Consider the following 24,119-nt stretch of genomic DNA (forward strand, 5'->3'; position numbering starts at 1 on the left):
AGAAGAAAATATGAAGATATAATCTTCCATCTTAACAGGGAAGATAAACAAAGGGAATCTCTGAATTTCTGCTTTTTTCCTACAACTCCTTTAACAGCGGTGACGGTACCACCAGGAGCAGGACAGTGCTGCAAGGACTGTGGGCTGGTGGAACATGACTTTCCTCAGCCACAGGAATCAGCCTTTTTTGCTCTGCCCCTCACAGATTAGTTTGTATGAGTTAATCCTTCTTTTTCAGATCCATGGATGTATCTGTAGAATTCTACACAAAGATTGCTAGTAAAAATAATGGGGTACAAACTGAACTGCTGTAGGACAGAAGTCACTAATGACAAAAATCACATGCTGCCATCCCAAAAGGCCCCTTTCAATGTGATGCCCACCCATGACCACCCCAACCCCTCAAAAAAACATCCTGAGGGATGCCTTCCCTTTTATTTCAATGATTGCTTTTTCTTCCTGGTTCTCATGCTCTGATACAGAGCTATGAACATTATTTGCATTGCCAATTGCAGGGAAACTGGTGTTTTAAAAAAACAATAATCCAATCAAAGTTTCAGTTTGTGACCTTTACTAATTAATAGTATTCCATTAAAATAAGAATATTACCATTTCCTTATTATATTTCTCAGCTATCTTCTTTTAAAATCAACAGGTTAAAATTACATGGAGAAACAGGCATCATAGAAACAGCCACATACTGCAGCACTGTTAACCAGCTACTGAAAATTACAGCTCCATCTCCTGCTCACAGCCAGACCTAAATATATTTGGACACTCATTCTCATTGCAAATGCAGTGGCTTTAGTTTTGTGCCAGGTAAGAGAGATGAGAATCCAGCTCCCAGTCTGCATTTCTGACTCTTCACAGAACAGGAGAGTCCAAACATATTTTAGTTCTGTATAGCTGCTCTTCATAGACAACTAAAGATCTTTATCACGATAAAAACAGAAGGCACTGCCACAGAGTGTAATTACATGCTGCTGGAGTTGACTGTTTTCTTCCAGAAATAGGAAATGGTTTGAAAAACGTGGTTTCTGCTTGGGCCATATTCTGAGTTCCTTAAATAAAATACTATCCCTAATTCCTGTGGAGATAAATGGGAACTCTGGTACTGCAGGGCTGAGTAACTCATGGCAATGGGTTTCAAGACGGGGCTGGGCAGTCACCAGCTTCCTGCAACAGGGACCAGCTGTGAGTTGCTACAGGGCAAAATCAGGCTCAGGTTCTGTTCACACCACCCAAAAGTCCATGTCCCAGGGATGGGGTAGAAATTGATTGGGAAGATTTCTTGGTTCTCTTTAGTTGCTGAAGAACCCAGCACTTGAAGGCAGCACACCCTGTGGAGCTCTTCCCTTCGGACAGCATCGCACAGTGGGATTTGGTCAAAGGGTGGATTTGATGATCATTAAGGTTTTTGCAACGTTAATGAACCATGATTGCAACCCCCCAGATAACACTGAGCCCTGCACCAAGTGAAGACAGGCCAGTGCTGCACAGCTCCCGGCACAGGAACAGGATGGGGGTTGCACATCCACAGCTGCATCCGCGCCGGCAGCCAGTGGGAAATGTCCTGCCTGAAGGTACAGAAGCTGTCAGCCAGCCATCAGGACAAGCAGGTTTCAAATATCCACTCAGTCCCACATTCCTGATTCCTTCAACAGGCCTAAATTAGGGTTGTTGTACATATCCTAAGACCCCTGGCACTGGCCTGTTTTCTCTTATTGTACAGCTAAAAGAAAAAGACATTTCTTGCTTCTTCTAAAATAGTTTCCAAAACGGGGGGGGGAAGATGCCTAAAGGAGAGTAATTGCTGTGCTAAATAATTATCAATAAATTATAAGAAGTACAAGCAACTCAAAATAACTCCATAAAGATGAGTAAATATGGTATGAAGAGGTATCTATGAATCACACTCCATCTCCCTTATTACCACAAAATAATAATGGTTCGTACATTTACTACAGAACTTTCCACTGAAGATGCCAGGGATCTTTATAAATATGAATTTCACCCCTCAGCCTCCCAGATGGGAAGCCCCATCTCCACCAGGGAAAGGCCAGGAGCAGGAATGTGCCATTCACCTCACACGACACAAGGTGCTGCAGCAGAGCTGGGAACAGCGCAGACCCCGGCCTCCCATTTTGTGCACTAACCATAAGATCATCAAATGTCACCCAGTTATTCCATCTACTCACTAAACCATTACTGATTATTACTTCTGTTTCTTTTCCCAGACAATCCCTCTCTTTTTCAGGGAGCTGCAGTGTGACAGCCCCAAATGCCTTTGGAAGAGGTGGACAGAGCGAGGCACCACTGCAGGGCCACAACACACGGACGGGTCTTCCCTGGCTCAGTGTCCTGCCCATTACACCTCATCCTCTCTGAAGTGGGATTTGAGGTGAATGAACAGATTTTTTCCTTCAAGCAGCAGTTCTGCAGCTCTGTGCATGCTGCTCACGTCACACTCGCAACACGTGAAAGAAACCGACTCCGTTTTAAAGGGAAATATTATTTGCTGCTTCGATAATCATTCAGGTTATCAAAGGCACATTCTTTCAAAACCAAATCAGTGTAACCAAGCTCGACCTTCCTCAACTTGGATTACTTACACAGACATTCTCTGTCCCTATTCCAGAGACCTCTGACTTTTGTCAGGGTTCTCTCCCCCTCTGCTCTTTGCTTTTCTCACTCCATCCCTTTTCAGTACTTGCATCTCTCCTAATCCTGCTCTCTCGCCATTTCTAGTCTATTCCCCTCCTTTCTTTACAGTAATTTCCATTTTCTTTGAAATGTTTTGGCATTTAATGCTGGCTTTATTCTTCCTTCTCCATCTGCTGCTCTTGTCTTTCTAAATTTCTTCTGGAGCCTTCTCTCAGGAGAAAGCAAGAGAGATGTACTCTGTTCCATGAACTGCTTCATCTTTCTGGATTTTAGTTCCTTTCTTTTCCTTCATGGCTTGGAATCAGACAATCCTGTCCTTGGAAGCTGATAGCAGCTGAAATGTCTCCTTGCAGCCCCACAGTAGTGGGTACTGTGCTGTACTGGATCTCCTGCTCCCTCTGAACACAAAGATCTCAGGAAAGCACAGGGGAATATCTGCCATTTCTTCTATAAATACTACAAGAGCAAGACTGCAGAAAGCAAAATTACTGATAGATTTTACTCCCCTGCTTTGTGCTCAACATTTGTGGGATCTTCTGGCCATGGAGACTTGCTCCACCAGCTACAATCCATTTTCCAAGGGAGTTTCCCCCTCCCTTAGGGTTTTTCTGCTCTGTAAAATCTTCTATTTCATTATCAGGGCTTACAGGGAACAAAGGAGAAATAACCAAGCTTAACTACTAAAACTGCTTTTAGACAAATCTCCCCTATATTGTCTTTCCCACAGATTTTAATTTGGGACTCAAAGGCTCAGCTTTAAAACATCTCTTCCCAGCCTGTTCACTTGGCCTCTGTTCCCAGGAAGGGAAATAGCTGGAACATGGAAAATGACAAGGACATTTGCCAATTAGAAGCACAACAACAAATTTCTCTTGGGAAATGTTCAGCCCTATCTGCAAGTGTACCTTTGAACTAAAACATAAGACATAACACAAACTGATCAGAGATTAAACAAAGCAAATATGAAGAGAATGGTGAAAGGATTTTTTTCTGCTATCAATTTTTGTTTATTTCCAAACTTCAACCTGAAGTCTGACTTTCTGTAGAAGTTTTCCTTGTATTTGTTATTAACAGGTATGTTTGATATTGTCATTCCAGTGGGAATGATGCCTCCTAAAAGTTTTTGCTTTCAGAAAGGCAGAAGGAAAATAAACACCTGAAAAAGGAAAAAATAAAAACCCTTGCAGCCAGCAAGGTGGAGATTTTGCAAAAAAAGTTAAGATTTAAGTCACAAAAATTACATGTCCTTTACAGCTGCAGTTACGTTGCCAATACACAGAAATAAAATAGAAGAAATGAAGCATTTATCAAGGTTCCAAAATAAAGTGAACAAGAACATTAACAAATGCCAAAGCTTATAAAAGCCTCAAAGCATTCAGATCCTCCCTTCTCTCACAAGCTCGAAAGGGAGTCAGTTTTTCCTTAGTTTTCTCTTACATGTTTCCCACACCACCTTTTCTCTGGTCACAGAGATTTTGCTTTATTCAATGCCTAAAATATACCTGAGCATAGAATGAGCAGCAGCCATAAAACCAGAGGAGTGGAGAATCCCACACCTATTTCTCCAGGTTTTCCACTGTTGTTTCTAAACCAATGTTTTAAATCTCATGGATTTATTACAAGCTGAAAGGGAAATATGTATTTAACAGGACACAATTCCTGAAATGTGCTGAGCTAAAACCCAAAAAGAGACCAAGAAGGAACGTGATGTGCTCATCCTGCCCTGCTCTCCTCTGGCAGTTCCATGTTTATGGTCTCCTACTTCCCATCTGCAAACAGCAAATTCTCTTGGCAACACGTGCCATAACAAGTTCACCAGCACAAAAAGTGAGAACTGAGTGAATTCTCTTCCCTGATAATTATTTGAAAGGTATCTGCAATGATAACAACAACAGATTTTCAGATTGAAGCCTGATGTAAGCTGACCGACCCCTTCAGCATTTCTAAAGAAATATTGGATTATAAAACTAATTCAGTGAAAAATGAAAGTAAAAATAGAAGCGATGAGACATCTTCTAAATAAGCAAAGCTGCTTTTACAGCGTGCTGAATAACTGGAGTGTGGTAAACATACCACTGTTATAAATAACAACCAGCCTTTTGACATTGTTCTTTCGTTAATTATTTCAAATTCTTTTATCAGCCTTAACAAAGCAAACCTCATGGTTCTTCTGCAAAGTGAAAATAATTACTCCCATGTATAGGAGGAAAAATTAGGATATAAGGGCAGAAAACAGCGCTTCAAAGTTACAGTGGCACATTGTACAGAGCACTCAGGAAGTCTCGTAGTGTAAGAGAAAAATCATCCTCTCCTTCAGACAAGAGTGCTCCCTAAGTGACTGATTTGTGGTTTACACATCATTTAATTTTACACAAAATGCATCAAAATTTTTAGATTTAACCATATTTAGTAAACAATCAGGATGTATCAAAGTTATATACTGGAATGTAAGGACCAAACAAATTCTTTTCAAATGGAAACTCTGATTTCTCCCTGCTAAGACATTTTCTTGTTTTGTTACAAGTCTTAATCACAAAACAATTAAAAGTAACATTTTGTGTTAAAAATGCTAGCAGCTGCCAGCAGATAATACACAGCACTTTGTCAGATTATAGATAAATAAACACCAGACCACACACAATGGGTAGTAAATAATTGTGTCTCATTACCTTTGTGGTCTTCTTGGGCCAGCTGACCACAGGGACACCCGAAATGGCAAGATTTTGGTCATCATCAGCATGTTCCTTCAGTATGTTCTGTTGCAAATGGAAAGGCCTTTATTAACCAGAGAAACATTTTTCCAACTCAAGAGTGCAGAGACCTACAGAAGAGAATACTCTGCTCTCATGGCAGAGTGACAAGATCTCTGCAAGTTACTTTTGCTTCCAAACTTCCAATTCCCACTGAAACTCTTGCACCTGTCATTAACATCCAAGATGTGAAACTCCTTGCAAAACAGGCAGCAAAATCAGCCATCAATCACCTCAAATGTTACAGAATTCTTTAATATTGGTGTGTCCAAGACCGGTGTCTTACCACTATCACCTCTCTCCCTCCAAGTCCAGGTCATTAAATCCCAACTGACCCCACAACTGACCCCTTCTCTCCTATCAAGGCTACAGAAGGCCTGAGAAACAGTGAGGCTCTGCCCCTGTTATTTCAGCCAGCACAGGGCATCAGGTGTGTAGTCTGGATCAATCCTCAGATGCCTGGTCATTCAGGTAAGCCAAGAATAAAAATGTACTCTGGAACCTTCCATCTTTTTGCACATGGCAATCCAAGAGAACCATCATTCCCACTGCCCTTCCTTCCCCCACGAAGGGCAGGACAGAGCTGCTGGAATCCCTTTATGTGACCAGCTGAGGCATTCAGGTTCCTGAGTGCTCACTAGGAAAGGATCTGACTATGGACAGCATTAAGGGAAAAAGATTGGTCTCCCCTCCCTTCCACCCCCACCAAACCCTTTTCTTTGATGCACTGTTCTAGAAATTACATGAGTGGGTTGCACAGGCTGACACAGCTTCCACCACTATGAATCACTCCCATGACCAGTAACTCTACACAGAGGTGGTAAAACACTCAGTGGTGCAGCTGGGAATAGTCCACGCTCGCCTCCCGTGACTCCCTACATACTCACTAATTTAGCTACAAAGCTCTTCATTTTGAAGTTCAGGTGGCTGAAAAGGAAAAAATGAAAACAAAAAAAGGAGTCAGAAGGAGGATTCTGATGTGCTGCTGAAAACTGAAGGCCAAATCAGCACTAACAGGTTAAAGACCAAAAAAAAGAAAGCTCCAATAGAACAAACGAGAACTGCAGGTTGGAAATTACCTCAACAGAATATTTAGGAGATGACCCCAGACAATGAAGTTCAGCGATGCTGTTCCCAAGTATATGAAAAAAGCTTAATTAGCCAACAACAGACAGCAGGCTCTGTCAGTCCCCAGTGCAGCACTCTAGTAATTAGTAATTTCACACACTATACAAAAAGAGCTTAAAATACAGTAATTGTTTTAATAGGGAGTGCACTTGGAATTCATCTGTAATCATCCAACTAAAGCCCACAGTGTACTGGCATGTTCCAGTCCCCAGGAGCCTGAGTTTGGATGAGTGTCCCTGGGGCTGACTCTCTCCCTGGAGCTCAGACAACCTGTCACACTCAGCCCAATTCCCCAGCCTGTGCTTAAACACGAGCTGTGCTAGCAGCAGACAGCAGAGCCCCAGCACAGCACTGCTCCTGCACACACCAGCAAGCCTGGGGTGCTACCACTCAGTGACCAAAATAAGTGACACCAGTACAAGATTCATCAGCCCAGCTCTGTGGCTGCACCCAGGGGTTTGCAAAGGTGAGGAGTAAAGCCCAGCTCGCCCCAACCTGGCTGTGATGCAGAGTCTGTATTGTACCTTCCACTGGGAAATGAACTCTTGGCCAAGCTGAGGTGAAGTGAGCACCTCTTTTCTCATGTCTGAAATCACTGCATTAACTGAGCTGTGACCACACTCTGAAAGTTCAATCCTAAAACTGAGAGCTCTTTTGTATTCTCATTGCAAAGCCAAAATTCTCCAGAACAAGGAGGCAGCCTGAGAGCCATAAACAAAGGACAAATTAATCCCTTTTTACTTTGCTACTCTTAGGTTTGAAAGTCTGTAAGACAGAAAACCTTAACATTTCCACTAACGACTGTCAGAGACTCAGAGTTGAATGGAAAGCACAGTATATTCCAAGAACTTGGCAAGGTAACGAAGGTTTCTTGTTATCATATGTATCACGTGAAAATATTATCCAAGGAGAAATGTAAAACTATGGCAGCTTATCATCTGAGGCAGCTGAAAACAACGGCTGTCTGCGCACAGAGCCACAGCACAGCCACGGCTGCAATGACTGGAGCGTCAAGTGTCAGCTCACAACAGGCTGGGGGAGGCAGGGTTTTGTTCACCTGCTTAAAGACAAGAAAAAAGAAGATAAAAAAAAGCCATGGGGCTCCAGTTAAAGGAAAAACACGATGCTCTTCCAGCACAAGGCGGCCGGATTCATTACACTTGAGGGCTGTGGTGACAACAGCAGTTATGAAGGGAAGAAGCTGATTAACTGTGTAAGAATTCAGCTTAGCCATTAATTTCAAAAGCACAGCAAGGAATGACTGCCCTGAAATGCATTCAGTAGAGGGAGGTTTTTTCCTGTCATCAGAATGAGAAGGGGGTAAGATTTCTTGGCAAGAAAAAGTAAGAACATATTTCAGTAGATATCATCTGTCTTGCACAAGAATCTTCTCCTGCTGCCAAGGAGTTGCAGATATTTGACAACCTCTGTTCTTCAAACCAAGTTTCTTCTGCTCTAATGGACTTCCACAGGCCCTTCTGAGGAAGGGCAGTGTTTTTACTGTGAAGTGGGCACAGTCTGGGGCATTAGTGAGAGGCAGATCTCCCAATCTGTCCCCCAACAGCAGCAGAGGAATTACCATCCTGCTGGTAACACACACAGATGTGCAGAAATCAGAGGCTGCACACAGGTGAGTATCCCTGGCACTGGGTTTAATGTGTGTGGGCTGCACTGCCACAACCAAAGGTCTGCTCAGCTTTACCTGTCCTGTGACGTGGAGTGCAAACCACACCAAGGAGTACGGGGGTCACCTCTTCTTCATGCATAAGCCCACCCCAGCACTGCTGCAGCCAGCAGGGATTTAATTCCCTGTTTGGGCTGAGGGAAGAACTGACCTGCTCTCCAATGAGGCCTGTTCCACTCTGCAAATAAGCCTCCCTTGTGCTGCTGCACTCCATCGATCACAGTGATAAATGGGTGCTCAATCTGCAGAGGCAGCAGTTGGCACTTCTGGATTGCTGTGTCCCCTCCAGACAGGCACACTTAGTTTAGAGCTCAGATGATGTGTAAGGAATTTACACAGGCTTAGTTTAGTTTTCAGTCTCCCTTCTCATAAGGAAAATAAATTACTTTACTTCAGAAAGTCTCACCTACTTGACATTAAATAGCTGTATACAGCTGTGGTTGTGTTTACCACTAAGAGCAGTAATCCAGTCACCCATCCTTTCCTGTGCTCTTGCTCAGCTGGGAAAGCATGGATTCTTTGTGAGCTACCCCGATTAGTTCTGTGAAATTTCACATCACTGAATAAAATGGTTTCCTTTCTCCAGTTTAACTATCCATATCCTGTTTTCTGAAAACATTAATTATCTTCCTGAAGCACAAAGACAGACTTGAATGTCATACAAAAAAAGTTCCTGAGTGTATTTCATTAAGAAATAAAAGTGCTACAATAAACACTGATTTATTTGCTTCAGGAAGAAACTTGTTTAAGACTTTCCAAGCAGAGCAAGAGCTTTCAGACTTTGTCAGAGCATGTTCTTGCTATGCATTTGTTAAAAATAACTCTCAAATGGGTGCACTAAAAGGGTACTTCTAATAGGAAGCATTATTAATACATCACATGCCTGAAAGTTGGGCTGCCCATGAAATAAACCTTGTTAATACAGCCAAATACAGTCACAGCACGGGTAATTTGCACAGCTCCTGCAGGATTTCTGCCTCCATTCAGTCACACAGCTGACTGGTGCTCTGGGTATTCATCAGGGTGAGCTGAAGGAGCCAGGTCTCTGCTTACTCTGCTGCTGATGCTATCAGAAAACCCCCCACGTTATTATCTGTACAGGCTGGAAAACTAGTAGCAAAGTAAGAGAGAGCATGATTCAGTGGTCAAGGAGATAAATACCATTCTGGAAAATGGACTGTATTTCTTTCTTTGCCATATGTCTCTATGTGGTACAGGGCAAAGCTTTTAAGTCAAGTTTCCACAGGCAGTCATGAATTGTGTGTTCCTGCTCTTCCTCACTCCTGGCTTTGGATTTGGATGCTAAAGATCAGAACTTCTGCTCTATGGAAATGTTAAGCCATTGCAGTTTCAATGTAACTAAAATCACCTTTTGCACATATCAGTGTTAAATACACTAATTGTTCTGTGGCACATAAAGCCAGTATCCAAAATTACTTTTATCTTTATCTCTTTGCACCCCAGTTCCCTGTGATAACAGCAGCTCATCCATTATGTGTGGAGAAGAGAGTGAGGATCCCTGGGAACCCCAAGGGAATATATTCAATCACCCTGTCCAGCTGAAGGGCTGAACATCAGTACCTACAGCAAGGATGGAACAGCTGAATCCTCACACCAAAGAACACAGGGATCCTGCAAGGCCCACTATGCTGGATGCATGCTCAGAGACTAAAATCTGTCACTTGGCAACTCCTCCCTCAGCACACTCCATCCTTTGAAGGTAAAAGCTCTAAACACACTCACACACTTGGGTTTGATTATTTTTTTTTTTTAAGTGAATGAAGTGAATAAAACAAACCTCATGCTCTGAGGAGATGGGATGCTTTGGCTGCCCTGCACTGCTCTCTACCACATCAACAAGCACAGTGGCAGAAAGGAGTGAGGGGCTGTTGCATCCAGGGTCCCAGAAGTAGATGGGAATGGGTCACACTTGTCAGTGGCTGTCTGTGACAATGTGCTGATGAGCAAAGAGCAGGCCTGCTGTCCCTCCTGACCTGGGAGGAAACGTACTCAACTTCCCCTAACTGCCCCCATTCCTTCAGAGCACCTGGGAAGTGGATTGTGCAACCACAGGGAGTTATGGAGGAAGCTGAGTGTAAGGACTTCAACTCATTTACTCTGCCATACTGACTCCCACTGTCTGAAAACTGAGGGCTGGCTTATATGTGGGTCAATACTTTAAAAAAGATGGGTGAGAAAGTTCTTTAGCAGTTCTTTAGACACTGTTCAAGAAGATGTTTGAGTTAAGATGGTTTTAAAAAAAGTCTCACACTGACTCATCAGTCACAGACTGGCCAAACATCCAGAGGTGATTGCAGGGGAAACAATCCTGCAGCGTGTCTGATGTTTAGATGTGGTCATGGGCTCTTTAACCAGCAGGGAACCATCAGTATCCAGATGCTGGGCTACATCCTGATGGTTACAGTGTGTGCTGGCAAGGATAGAAAGTTTAAAAGCAGGCAATTATCAAAGGAGATGGAACATCAAGCTGTGCACAATAAACTGGCAGGTGCTCACTTAATACCAGTCACAGCACAGTATCACCAAAAAGGTGATATTAGCCTTTTTCTAAAATGTCCATTTGTAGTTCTCCAGCTCTGTAGTCAGTGAATCCACTGCTCTGGAGAGGAAAACAGATACTCCCACACAGAGCTTTAAGCCAGATTCACATATGGTACCTTGCAGTGTTCTAGGGAGATGTCTCACAGCACTCTGGAGTCTGTCATCCAAAGAGGGAGCAGGATCCCACTCGGAACATCTGCACCAGCCATTATATGTTGCACCCCTTTCTGGATTTTTAAGAGAAAATTAACCTGTGCATTAAGCTTGGAGAATTAACATGACCATTCTTTCTGGTTCACCAAAAATTCAACTTCTGGTCTTCATTTGGATTTCTGATTAAAAGATGACTGATCCCAGAGCAAGCTCATGAAACTACATCTGCAACTTTGAGCAGGTGTGTCCACTTTCATGTACAAAGTGGCTGATTTTGCAAGAAGAGAATTTCTGAGCTCTTGTGGTTTACCAGAACAAGAGCAATGTATCACAGTTCCAAGCTCCAACATCAGGGAATATGGTACCAGTGCACACTGCACATGTTCAGCCTTCTCTAACTGGCTTTGAAGCCTTTCTAACCAGCTGTTACACCACTTGCACTAAAAAAGTACAGGCTCACTCCCCCCTTTACCACATAAACACGTATTTTTCCCTTCAGATTGTGCCTTACAGAGCTCTTGTGTATAGAAAATATGTAACTGAAGACCCATACTGTTCACAGACTGAAAATCTGTGAACAGAAAATCTGTGAAGTTGTGTCGCTAGTGAGCACTCACTCCTCACACCAGCTCCAAAACCAATATATTGTACCAGTGGAGAATAATTATCAACCAATAGAGGGCAATGGAGGAAAGGAAAATGAAAAAGGTGAAAGGAAAAAAAAAAGCAACTAGAAGTGTTAGACAATCTATCTTCTGAGCTGCAATCAAGTATTTACATTTTGTATGTGTCAGCTAATGAGGTGTACACCTGGGAGACACGAGACCCAAAAGGGCTGATTAAGATTATAAATATAAACAGACTTTTTGAGGTGTAATATTTACATGTGGAACATAACAAGTGCTGAATTATGAGAGGATATAAACTTTTGGCCACTACTGTGACAGTCAGAAAGGACAGTGTCACTTAAATCTGGCTGCAAGCAGGAGCCAGAGACAGCTTTGGTTGAAGGAATCGTTTCCCTGTCTGTGGCAGAGCAGCCTGACATGAGCTGGTCACCACACACAAGCTGCCAGCCCTTGGCAGCAGAACTTTGTCTTCTGCTCTCTTGCTGTGCCCACAGAGCAGAGTTTGTGTGGATCAGCAAGTTATCACACCCACCTTCATGTCCTCCAGGAGAGCCTGCGGGTCTTCAATGCCTTCTGGAACACACTTCTTGTTCTCTGGGAGAGATTCAAGCTTTTCCACCAGGGCTTTTAAACCCTTCAGTTCAAATTCTGTGAGGTGAGTCCATTTGGTTGAAACTTCTGTAGCTGGAGACCCCGTGGGTGTTTTGGGATAGTCCGTAGGGGTCGTTGATTTTACACTGTCATCTGACTCATTAGACAAAGTTCTTTTTAGGTACCTCATTACTGTGGCTTTTTGTTTCCTCCCTGCAGCCTCCTTCCCTTCTGAGTGTGTGCTGTTGGGTGAGGAGGAGCCATCCACCAAGGATTTGGAGTTCTTATCCAAGCTGTCATCCTTCTCCTCCTGGAGATGGGCATCACAAGATTCTTCATCCATGTCTAACCACGAATCTGATGAGTAGCTGTCTGTGCTGCGTTTTCTTTTTGCATCTGAAAGTTAGAAAAAGAATGCTGAATTTTTAGCCACTGTAACCTCACAGCTGAAGCACTTCTGTACCACTGGGGCCAGGTGCTGTCTATTTCAAAGGGCACTGGAGAATGGTTTAGTGAGTATGTGACAGGAATGGGCTTTAGTCAGCTGATTTTTAATTTTTTTTTCTTTGAGGGGGGCGCTTGTTTGTCTGTTTTTTAATGCTGGTTTTCATTAACATCTACTCAGTTCAAATGACTGGGAAACATTTAGGGAAAAATTATGCTTTCTTCAAAGCTTCAGTCCTCTATGCCTTCAATTAGGAGTAGGCAGAGCTCTTAAGTCACACACAATTAATTTTCCCACAAATCCGAAAAAGACCAGATTCGGCAGCTTTACAGCTTTAAGAGGAGAGTTAGCACAGAAGGAGGAGGGGGAAATGATGGGAGAAAGCACGTTAAAATGCTGTACATCATCATTCTTCCAGGAACCCTGCACAGCACAAAATCAACTCCTCACTACTTTTCCTCTCTGCAAGCAACTAACTGTTGATAAAACAAGAGCCCCCAGTTGTTAGTGCATGAATACTCATTGCTCTTCTGAGACAGAGGATTTCAACTGTGCTTATTTTACGACAACAAGAAAAAGCACACTGAGAAAACACAGGGACTGTCACAGCTACATGCTACTGGTTTTCTTAATGCCATCCCTGATACATTTTAGGTACCTCTCAGGAAAATTTAAAGGCAAGTTTCTAAGTCTAAAGAACTATTAATCCTAATTTCCCCCTAAGAGCCCCAGTTGTTACCCAACTCTGTGCAATCAAGCAGTGAAAGCAATGTAGGAAACCACTGGCCATGGTTCCCTCAAGCACACATCTTTTCTTATTTATTAGACACAATTTCCCTTACTAAGTGAACAACACTGAATGCAGGCTAACAACAGCAGGAATTTCTGTGGAAAATACATTTAACACTGGCAACACCCAGTTAAGTCAATGTGAATTTTATTACTGGCTGAAATGGGTATGAGATCAAGCTGCAAAAAACACACTGCAACGGAAACAGAAGTCACACAGAAAAAGTGAGAGAACAATTAATGAAAAGTTCCTTTCACAGCTTCCATGCTTTGCAGTAGCTTTGGATTAGGACAATGTGAAACATGCTTAAGGAAGGATTAAATGGACATTAATGAGAAAGCTTAGCATCCGGTTGTTTAACAGTGAGGTTCAAAACAAATGCTGGAGCCCAATTCCAAGCTGGAGAATTCCTTCTGGTCACAGAGATGCTCCTTGTCTATGCACAGTCTGTCCCATCCTGTCACAAACACCCTGGTCAGAGATGCCACAGGGGCAGTGGCAGTGTCTCAGCTTGCTCAGCCTGCCTGGCTGCTCAGCTCTGCAGTTCCCAATAAAAACCCTGCAAGGCCAGCTCAGCTCTGTGTGTTACTGCCCCAGAAATATGAGTTGGTCACCTCACACTTCTCAGGGCAAGTGTGCTGCTGCTGCTACAGGGTCTGCAGAAAATCCAGCATCTCCAGCCAGTCTGCTCCTCCAGACAGGCTTGCATTTTTCCTCAAAACCAAAGTGGCCATAAAATGACTCCTGAAAGGCAAGTTTAAGCTGAAATGCCTGTGAAAAGATGGCAGCCACAGAAAATCCTAGCTATCACCAAGGCAGGGTGCAGCCAAAGCCAGCTCCATCCACAGGGCAGGGTAACTTTCCCCCTGCAGCCCTCCAAAAGAGCCTCACAGATTATTTTGTGTGCTGAGGTGGTGGCATCAGCACTCCAAAGCAGCTCCTCCTCTCTGCTCTGTGCTAATACACCCCCATGCTTCTCTTAGAAAAATAAACAGGATTAGAAAATATCTTAACCAGAACATTTAAAACCCACTCAGTTATCCAACTTTTATTTCACACTGTTTTTTCCTTTGTCCACAGTAGCAAGCACACGTACCCACCTCAAAGGCTACATAATCAGCTTATGTCATTCTCCCATTTTACAACTGAGGAAACAGATGCTTGGGAGAAAGCACGATTTGCTCATTGTCACACATCAAATCTAGGGAAAAACCAGGAATCAGAATCCAGGCTCTCGGATCCAGGGCTGGAGTCCCCTTCTCTGAGCCACACAGCCTCGGTGAGCTGTTTTACAACTGACTCAAGCACAAAGCCCAGCCTCGATGGGAGAAAATGCCAGTGATGTGCCATCAAACAGGAGGGGGTGAAAGCAGATCCACATCCCTACGCTGCCAGGACGGTGTCATTAACAGAAAGTGGTATAAATCTGCACAAAGAAAATCGTGTTTCTGTCCTCCTATGCCGTAGCTCTGCTGAACAGGAACTAATGGCTGTAACTGGGGCAAAGCACAGACATAAATAAGGCCTAAAGAAAATGAGGGAGATCACGTTATGGAGGTGTGAATAATTTACTCCAAGCAATGCTCTGGCGCAAGGAGAAAAAGCTTCCAAGGGACATCTCCACTTTTTGTCTCTTGCTCTAATCTAGGGAAACAAAAGGCAGGAGAGGAGTGGAGCACCAGAGCATACTGGGGGTCTGTTCCCAGGAGAAGCCAGACACGGAGGGGGGCCGGCAATTCCGTTCTGCCACCTGCCACGGCGTCCCTGCCACCGGCTGTCGGCACGAGACTGCCCTGCTGTGCCAGCCTCACCTGGGCATGGACAGGCAAGAACAGCTCCCATCTACCCCAAACAACCACCACCAAAGCAGTTCTCTGTGTGTCTGGCAGTCACTTCATGCCTTGCTAACCTTCCCCCCTGGGCACAGGGCTTGCTGCTAACCTGGAGTGTACCAGGCTATTCTGGAGCACCAGGGGATTACAGTGCTGCTGCACCACCGGATTAAGAGCAGGCTGCTCTCAAAACACAACAACTGTCTGCTACTGCTGCTAATCTAAAAAAAAAAAAAAAAAAGCACTGAGGAAATCAATAATGGAAGGATAACTTCAAGGTGAGGGAGATTCAATTTTGTGTTTTCAAGTGTTTTGTTGTAATGCAACATGCCATGATTTTTATTTATTCATTTCAATGAAAACACTGTCTGACAGAGTTACTGTGCTGTGAGCTGAGGCCCTACATAAGCATAATCTGCATTTACTTTGTTGAGAAGTGCATTTTAAGCACTGTATTACCAGGGCTCCACTGACTTGGAGGTTTCTGGTTTATAAAGGCTCTCTGTAGGAAACAGCACCTGCTCAGCTCAACTGTTTCTTCTGGGGCAATGCACCAATGAGTCCCAGACCTGAATCCCAGTTTCAGAGGGGTTATCCAGTCTGGCCTCCCACACAACTTCGTGCAAAAAGACCTTCACCTGCCTCATGTCAGAGCAAATAACACCAGCTCATACAGACCAGTCTGTGATCTGGCTCAGTGAAGATGTGGAACAGCACAGACTTGACCACAGGACAGAGCATTAGAAATCTTTTCTGTCACAGTTCACCTCCCTGTGGCTCTGGGCAGACCACTTAACTTTCCTCAGTTATCCACTTGTACAAGAATAATTATACACAGTTTCTTTCCTTTCTGAAAAGCAACTTGCTGTATTACAGAACTTAAAAGAAAGGGATGGGGGTCAGGCGTAATTATGAAACCTTTCTAAACTCTTCAGAGCAGTCCAGTGTGTAGTGTCTACTTGGCATTCCCAGCTCCAAACCCTGCCACTGTGACTTGGGAGCAGCAGTTGCTATCAGTCTGCTAAAGACAGCAATGACATTTTCATTAGCAGAAAACCCCTGAGCATACTGGAAATGTATCACTGCATGGAGCACCCCACACAGGAACCACTCAATAAACTTCAGGTGCCTGTCTATCATAAGCAAATCTATTCTATCCCCTGAGGAAGAGGCCAAAAAAAAGAGACATGGCTCCTTCACTGTGCTAGAGGGCATATTTTCTGTATCCATCAGGCTTAACATACAGTTAGAGCCATCCTGTTAAAATTTTAGCAATGGGAATCTTCAAAGCTGCAGGCTACAGAGAAAGCATGTCTCTGATAGCCCAGGATCTTCTCCCAATTACTCTTTGTCAGCTCACTCTCAACATCCACATCTCACTGAAGGTCAGCTGTAGTTGAAAACATCCAGTACAGACTCATTCATGCTAAGAGTGAAAATAATGAAGACATAACCACCCTGAAAAACAGCGCATGTTCAAATCTAGTAGGAGACCCAAACAGGCTCCCTTCTGATTTCAGCTGGCAGGACAAATGTCCCAGTTGAGAGAGACAAGCAAAAGAAAAGAGAAAAAGAGATTTTTGTGTGCTTTTACAGCAGCCAGTGGTTGCTGTCATGCCAGAATTCCCCTGAGTGTTTGCCCTCCTGGGAAAGATCTGAGAAAGAACAGCCTCAACACTGCCTGGGAGGACACGGCCTGGAAATTCATTCTGGGCCTGAGGAAAGGGGGAGGAAGGCACAGCCATCATCTTCCACCTCATTTAGAGCTGCACTCTGTTTTTATTTAGGGAGTGGGAAGACTCCAGGTTTCAGCTGTGCCTCCAAAGAGGTGGGGTTTTTTCCTGTCTGAAGTTTTTTGAGTGGAGACATTGAACAATATAAATTGCTACAGCAGCATAAAAGTATCAGGACAGAGGTATCACAACACAATCACATAAATACACTTTCATGAACAGACAATGTCTTGAAAGTCACTCTGAATTTAAAAACCTTCATGTCAAAACAAATAAATACTACATTATAAAAGCACAGTATGAAAAATCTAAAGATATCCTTAAAATCCAACTGCTGATGAACTCAGTTTTCTGTGTTCTCCAACAATGTTCTTTATCAATGCAGTAATTTTTTCTTTCTTTCTTTACTCAGGAGAACAGAATCTCCAGGAATTTTATGAAAACTGCTCCCTTGTGAATCTCAGAGATGTGGGCAGTGTCCTGCACTCTCTCTGGTCAATGTCCTCCTCTAATCACTTTCTGAACTTCAGAGATCCACTGCAACCACTGCACCAGAAGCTACGTAAGGAGAGAAAGCAGCAAAACTCAAAAATAGTGATAAAAAGCAAAAGGAAGTGAAAATAGAAAAAAAAGTGAAAAATAGACAGTTTTAGCACCCAGAAGGAAAGGCAGAAAGTAGACATTTAGAACCAACTATGTCAAGGAAATTATTTTTTGAAAGTGGGAGAAACATTTAGGTTATTCAAGAGAAATTTCTGAAAATGAATACAAGGATGTGAAGAATTTTTTGTTAAACCAAGAAGGACAGAAGACAATTAAATCTACTGAGGTTTTTGAGGAGAAGTTAAGTACTTTGCTTCATTACTCTTTAAGGAGAATAATGGGAAATTCTTTGTCAAGGGATACTACCTCATGGGAAATCAAGAAATTGCTTGCAGATAGAGAAGTCCCTAAAGAAGAGACAATTTGAGGACCTTTGCAGCTCTGAAGAAAAACTTAAAAACAAAGAGGTAGGGCTTGGAACACCGGTGTCTTTAGGATAGCCCATCCCTCAGCAAGTGAACAGTATCAAGATAAAGACTCCACAGAACAAACCAGTTTAACTCAAAGATTACAGTTCGAGTTAAGAGGCTGCACACAGACCAGTTAAAAGAAAAGCAAAGCATGTATTTGAAACAGCATTACTCACACAGAACAAAGCAATGCAGCTTTGCAAAGGTAAATAATGTACCTTTACTCCTTTGAATTTGGCAAATGCCAAGGTGAAAGATCCAGCAGTATAGCAGATCTGGTCTTTTGGACCACAACCCACACTAAAATAATTATTTTAAGGTCAAGTTTCTGCCAAGAAATAAAAACAAAACCCCAAGTTTCTGACAAAACAAAAATATACATCTCTCTCTGCCAGCAATTGAAGCCACCACAGGTCACAAGACCCTGACAAGTCACCTCCAAAACCTTTTCCAACCAGCCTGGCTCCTTTTCCTGAAGCCTTTGGAGGGAGTTGGCAGACTTTGGTCATGCAAAACAATCCTGTTCCCTGTAGACAGTGGATATCTATAGTTCCTTGTGAGCTTTTATATGACTGGAATATCTCCCAGCTAACTGGACTAAGGCACATTTTGTGAGGCACATCACCAAACCATTATCAGTAATTATGGAGTTGGGCTGGAATTCACACTGGTGCTTTAGCTGGAAAAGGTCCCATCTCAATATCCTGAACCATCCACTCTCCACATCTAATTTGTTCTGAAATTACATGTTGCTGATCTGGCACCTCTGCCCTGCCTGCAGGACCAGCCTCTTTCCATGCCAGTGGTTTAGACAACAGGAGATTGTTCCTTATTTTCCAAAGAATGTAGTTCTCAGAGTTTCATCACTGCTTTCTGAAGAGCTGATCCAAAGGGCTAATTCACCCTTTCCTCCTCTAGGATGATCTTAGGAGAAAAAGTCCTCTGGACACAGAATTTCTGCTTAAGTAACCTTTCTGGCCAGGGCCTCAGAGCTAAAATGTGAAGCACCCAAACTCCCAGTGACCCCAGGAATTCCTCCTGGCCTATCTACACAGACTATTAGCTCTGTCAAATTATTCTTGGTCAGTAAAACTCACTGGAGAGTGACACCTGCTCGTAACTTCCTCAATCCCTTCTACTAAGAATTGTGCTTGTAGGTGAATATTTGCCTCCTTTGTCCAGAGCCTGGGGCAGTGCCAGCAATGCCAGGTTCACTCCAAGTGGCCTCAGAGAGCAGGAGACATAGAAATACTTTAGTCCTCCTCCACACTTAACACTGTAAGTTAAGATTTAGCTGGTGTTTGTGTTATTTTCAGCTATTTTGTGCTTAAAAGCAGAGGGAACATGCCCAACCATCTTGTTCCATCAAAAGGAGGAAAAAGGGCAGTTCACAGCAACAATTGAACTGTCACACATCGATGCAAAGCTCACACCAGTGCCAAGGTAATGCCTCAGGCACATCTGTCTGTCTCTCCTCTGGTCCATTTTCAGCTCTTGTTGTAAAGGTTTCTTTGACCTCCCTCTACCTGGGTTACAGATATTGGAGATTTGTGTAGGTGTTTTCTTGGGCTTGTTTTTCTGCAGAACTACAACTCAGTCACCAGAGAATTACAGGAGAATTTAAGGAAAAGAGAAGAGAAAAAAGGAAGGTTTAGTGACCACGTGTTCTGTAGAAGTGCTGCTCTACAAAAGGACAAAATATCCACCCCATCAGAGCACATCTGCAATACACACATTTCTGGCTACTGAGGTACTGTGCTGAACATGGCAGTAAATCCTCAACTCTTTGGCAGATCATCCCAACACCAACATTACTGAAACCAACAGGAATGAACACACCCAGAAATTACATTCCTGGGATCCACTTGCTAAGAGAATGTTCAATAAATATAAGTCAAAGTAGGTTGGCACTTCATGGAAATGCTTAAGAGTCAAAAATCTTCCCAACCCCAAATAAAGAAACAGTTCATTAGAATTTCTCCAGTTCTCCCGTTCAATTTATAATCTGCTTTGCAGAAACCAAAGCAGCAGCTAGCCTGAGGTGCCAGCATCAGTTCTGAATCTGCACTCAAAGGATTCACTCACCAATTAACATTGATTCTTTCTGGTACTCTTTGCTGAGGTGGCAGCGCTGGGTCACACAGGACACGTATCTCTCCAGAACATACCAGCACATTTCATAGTAGAAAGGATACCGGAATTTGGCGTGCACCTGGAAGCAAGATCAACACTGTCAGTGCATGGGGAAGGGAGAGAAGTTTGCAGCACAAGGGCCAGTCATCATTCCCATCGTGATATCAAGAGCACAAACAGTGTGAGGAGGGGGAGGGGAGAGGGTGGGAGCAGGGAGCTGAATGCCTCCAGCATACGGAATGAGGAGCCAGCCTGCCTGCCACGACAGCATCATTTCTTGGTTCACTAATTTGTATCCTCTTGGGGTGGTGGGAGAGGAGAGGGTTTGTGTTCTTGTGAAATCATGAAACTGATGGATGGCCCCTACAGAATTATTTACCTGCTGTACAAACATAGGGTGGTCACATACAGATGTCAGTCACTAAAACTTAAAATAAAGGCATGGGTTTTCATCTCCTAAACATTATCACAGGATTTTTATCAAAATGGCAACATTACCTAAAATGAGTCAAGCAGGAAATTAATCTTTTTCATTTGTGGTTGTCTCAACAATTTAATTGAAGAAATGAAAACACAAATTCTCGATAACTGCACTAAAGTAAAAATCCCTTATGTGGTTCACCTTTTGGTAGCAAGTCAGCTTTTGCCACAAAAAGAGTAGAATAGAAGAGTAGGATTTTGACAAAAGATCCTGTCAAGCTGTGTACCTTTTCTTACATCTCAGACCTGTTGTTCTCACACAAAAAGCTGAATTTTCCAACCCTAGTTATTTGTGAGAGTATTTCAGATACAAAAGAAAACAAAGAGGGTTTCCTTCCTTTCCAACATAGATTTCTATCTGTAGAAAGTCACTGTACCACAGAAGGATCTGGGAAGCTCCTAAAATGCAGGAAGATATGTGTATCTGTTTTGATTTGTTAAAAATGGATGCCATGCATCTTGCATGCACTTGTACTTACACTGTACACCTCTTTCTCCTGGTGGCACAGAAATCTGCATTTTGCAGGCTCACGTGCATGCACTGCACTGGGATTACAGGAGCTGCTTTAAAACATTCTCTGCATACTCTCTGCTCCCTAAGCCCACAGGTGGACACCCATTTTTAGTGAAAAGCTGGACTGCATCAAAAAGGAGCATTATCTCAGAAAAAAAACCCGAAGCACCACCCACCACAGATCAGCCAAAAGCCCAAAGCCTAAACAGAACCACTAACCCAGCACCTGCAAACTCAGACTCAGCTCTGCAAAGCAGGCACTGCCCAAAACACCTGCATGGTGATCAAAGCATCCACTTGAGCAGATCAGTGACTTACTGGAATGCCCAGATTTGAAACCTGTCCCCAAGGTGGACAGCCAAAGAATTTGCCTCTGTTCCCAGGGCACAGGAAATGCAAACACTCTTAGCAGTAAAACAAAATGTAACAAAGGGGAAATATACTGTATTGTCACACTAGATGTATCACAGTGTAGGATTAAATACTCCCTGGCAATTCCCAGAAGTTAAAATCCCTTAAATTCAACACAAATACTGCTGGCAAATCTGAACTGCTCGCTGCTACAGGTCATGCATCCAGCACTGCTGCACCTTTCCAAATGTTTCCCTGCATGGTTTGTTACAAAGCACACATACCAAAAAAAGAAGAGAAAAAAGAAAAGGGAAAATAAAACCAACCAGCCAAACAACAACCCCCTAAATGTGAGAACATTTAACCCCAGGGCCTTTTTGCATTGAAAAAAAATTTTCCTTTAGTTTAGTTATTTGTCATAGAGAAGAGATCAAGTCACTTATGACTATTAGGGAACACAGGGGAAATTATCCATGCTAAAATATACGCTAATAAAGGAACTCAAATTTTTCCAAGAGAGCACTGCAGGAAACAAAATTTGCAAAGAATTGACTTACAAACAGGAAGCCGCCTTCCACCCCTCAGCCTTCAAAAGGTTTTCAGCCACATGCCTGGGAATATTAAAGACATCATTGCTCAACATTTGTTGACAGATTCTGAGCTTCACCAAATTTAGTTGTTACCAATGTTAATTCAATGTGAAAGACAAGGCAGTAATGCATGCAGTGCTCCCATTATGTATATCAATCTTTAATATTCAATTTGAGTTCCTAATTGCCTCACTATCAATGTTCCAACCCACAGCAAATCCCTCCATGCCTCTGTAATCCACTGTTTGCCCGAGAAGGCTTTGCTTTTACAAACCTTCAGAAGGAAGAGCTCTCTCTACCATCTGTAGATAGAGATTCTGTGCAGAGATCTACAGGGCCTTCTGCCAGTAAAGAGACTCAAACAGTGCTTTAAAAACTTTCAAAGTTTGCCTTATGGAAAAGTATAGAGGAATATGCTCTTTATGATATCCCTGAACATTTATTAATTATAATGGATGTGAACTGCATTATGTGCATGGCCATACTCTTTCCATTGTACACTCATAGGCAAATGAACCCTTATGGGCAGGGGAGGAGGAATAAGAGAAAGAAGGAAAAAAATTAAAAATGTTCTATGATGAGTTCGAAGTGTAATATCTGATACAGACACTGCCAGAGGACTGAATTCCCCACCAGCGGGGAAATACACTGGATCATCTAATAGTCATTTCCAGCTCTAACTTCTGTGATTAATAATTTACAATCCACTAAAAAAAAAAATTAATTATTCCAGTACAGCAAAAAAAAAATCCTCTCTGGAATATGATCCATTTCTTCAGTTCAAAGTGAAATTATTTTAGAGATTTATATACCCCTCCAAAAACAAAACAAAAACCCTAAGCAAGTAAGACACACGTTTTCCTGAGAAAAGTAATAATCTCTTCCACAATGTCCATTAAAATCATTACAAACTCCACTTGTGCTTAATCAATCTAATCACAATATTGCAAAGCAATTTATGATTATTTACAAAATAATTAATCTAGCCACTTAATATGCTATCTTACATTCCAGAAAACCAAGTGAATAGCAAACACCATCATCTGTGAGTGACCACCTTACGTATATATCCAGAGTGCCCTTGTTCCCACCACTTCCAATATTTTAAGGCAGTTAAATTTACATGAATTGGGGGTAAGTTTGACACATTCTTCCTCTTCAATACTAGAGAGCTGTATCACCCCTATGCCAAATGATGAATCCCTGCATGGCATCCTGCTCTGCAGTTCCTCAAGCTGGGCTTGCAGAGAGCTAAACAGCTTGGCCTGTTTGACTGGCTGTTAATTGGCCTCCAGGAAAGCCAGGCTGCAAAATGAGAGTCTCTACGAACTGGAAGGCTGGAGAATATTTGTTTACCTCAATTGCACATTAGGAGCTATTTCCAACAATAGACATGTTTTTTATTACTCCTTAAAACTATTTTTAAATGGCTACAACCTCTTAAAAAGTCTCCCAGGGGTATGAGGAATTAAGCTAGAATAAGCATGACAAGTATATAAACTAGGCAATTTTATCAGGCTGTAAATCAGCATTACCATTTCAACCCTGTATTTATTCTTGTCTGAGCTAAGACAATAACAACTACACCTAGCATAAAAATGACTTTGAATATCAGCAATCAAAGATGATTAAACATTACATAGCAGGTTTAAACACAGTGAAACCTCCATAAAATTGCTCTGTGCAAAATGAAGAGGGGAAGCACACCTGTATTACACTTTGATTTTAGTGTGGCAAATTACTTTGTCAATCACATCATGTAATTTACTTCTGTGCCATACACAATGGAAAGATCAATACTGATGAGAAACTCATTTGCAGTATGCTCACACTGGCAAATTTGGGTGAAATACACTGTACTGAGTCTGCCAGACCAGCCAGTGAATGAATGGAATTATTTCAACAAAGAAATGACAAAATTTGATTGACAAAGCAAATAATGTAGTACACACCAGAATCCTGTTTTGAAACCATTTCCCCTTCAAGATTCCTGCATGATATTTTTAGTTTGGGAGGGGGGAGTATTATTATTTCGAAATCACAGTATTGATTTTCCTGCCTTGTATCAAACTTCTGT

At 42.6% G+C, this 24,119-nt stretch overlaps 1 protein-coding gene across 4 annotated transcripts in view; it reads right to left on the reverse strand.

Moving 5' to 3' along the window:
• KDM2B (lysine demethylase 2B) overlaps window positions 1–24,119 on the reverse strand; it is a 106,001-nt gene that overhangs the window by 33,097 nt on the left and 48,785 nt on the right. For all 4 annotated transcript variants that reach the window (XM_015643703.2, XM_015643702.2, XM_015643704.1 and 1 more), the window contains 3 exons: window positions 20,060–20,186; window positions 12,103–12,557; window positions 5,334–5,420 (listed from right to left, as the gene is read on the reverse strand). In XM_015643703.2, coding sequence (XP_015499189.1) covers window positions 5,334–5,420; window positions 12,103–12,557; window positions 20,060–20,186 — 669 coding nt within the window. The remainder of the gene's footprint in view (window positions 1–5,333; window positions 5,421–12,102; window positions 12,558–20,059; window positions 20,187–24,119) is intronic.

Source organism: Parus major, chromosome 15 (genome assembly GCF_001522545.3).
Source record: "Parus major isolate Abel chromosome 15, Parus_major1.1, whole genome shotgun sequence".
In the NCBI taxonomy this organism is placed as follows: Eukaryota; Metazoa; Chordata; class Aves; order Passeriformes; family Paridae; genus Parus; species Parus major.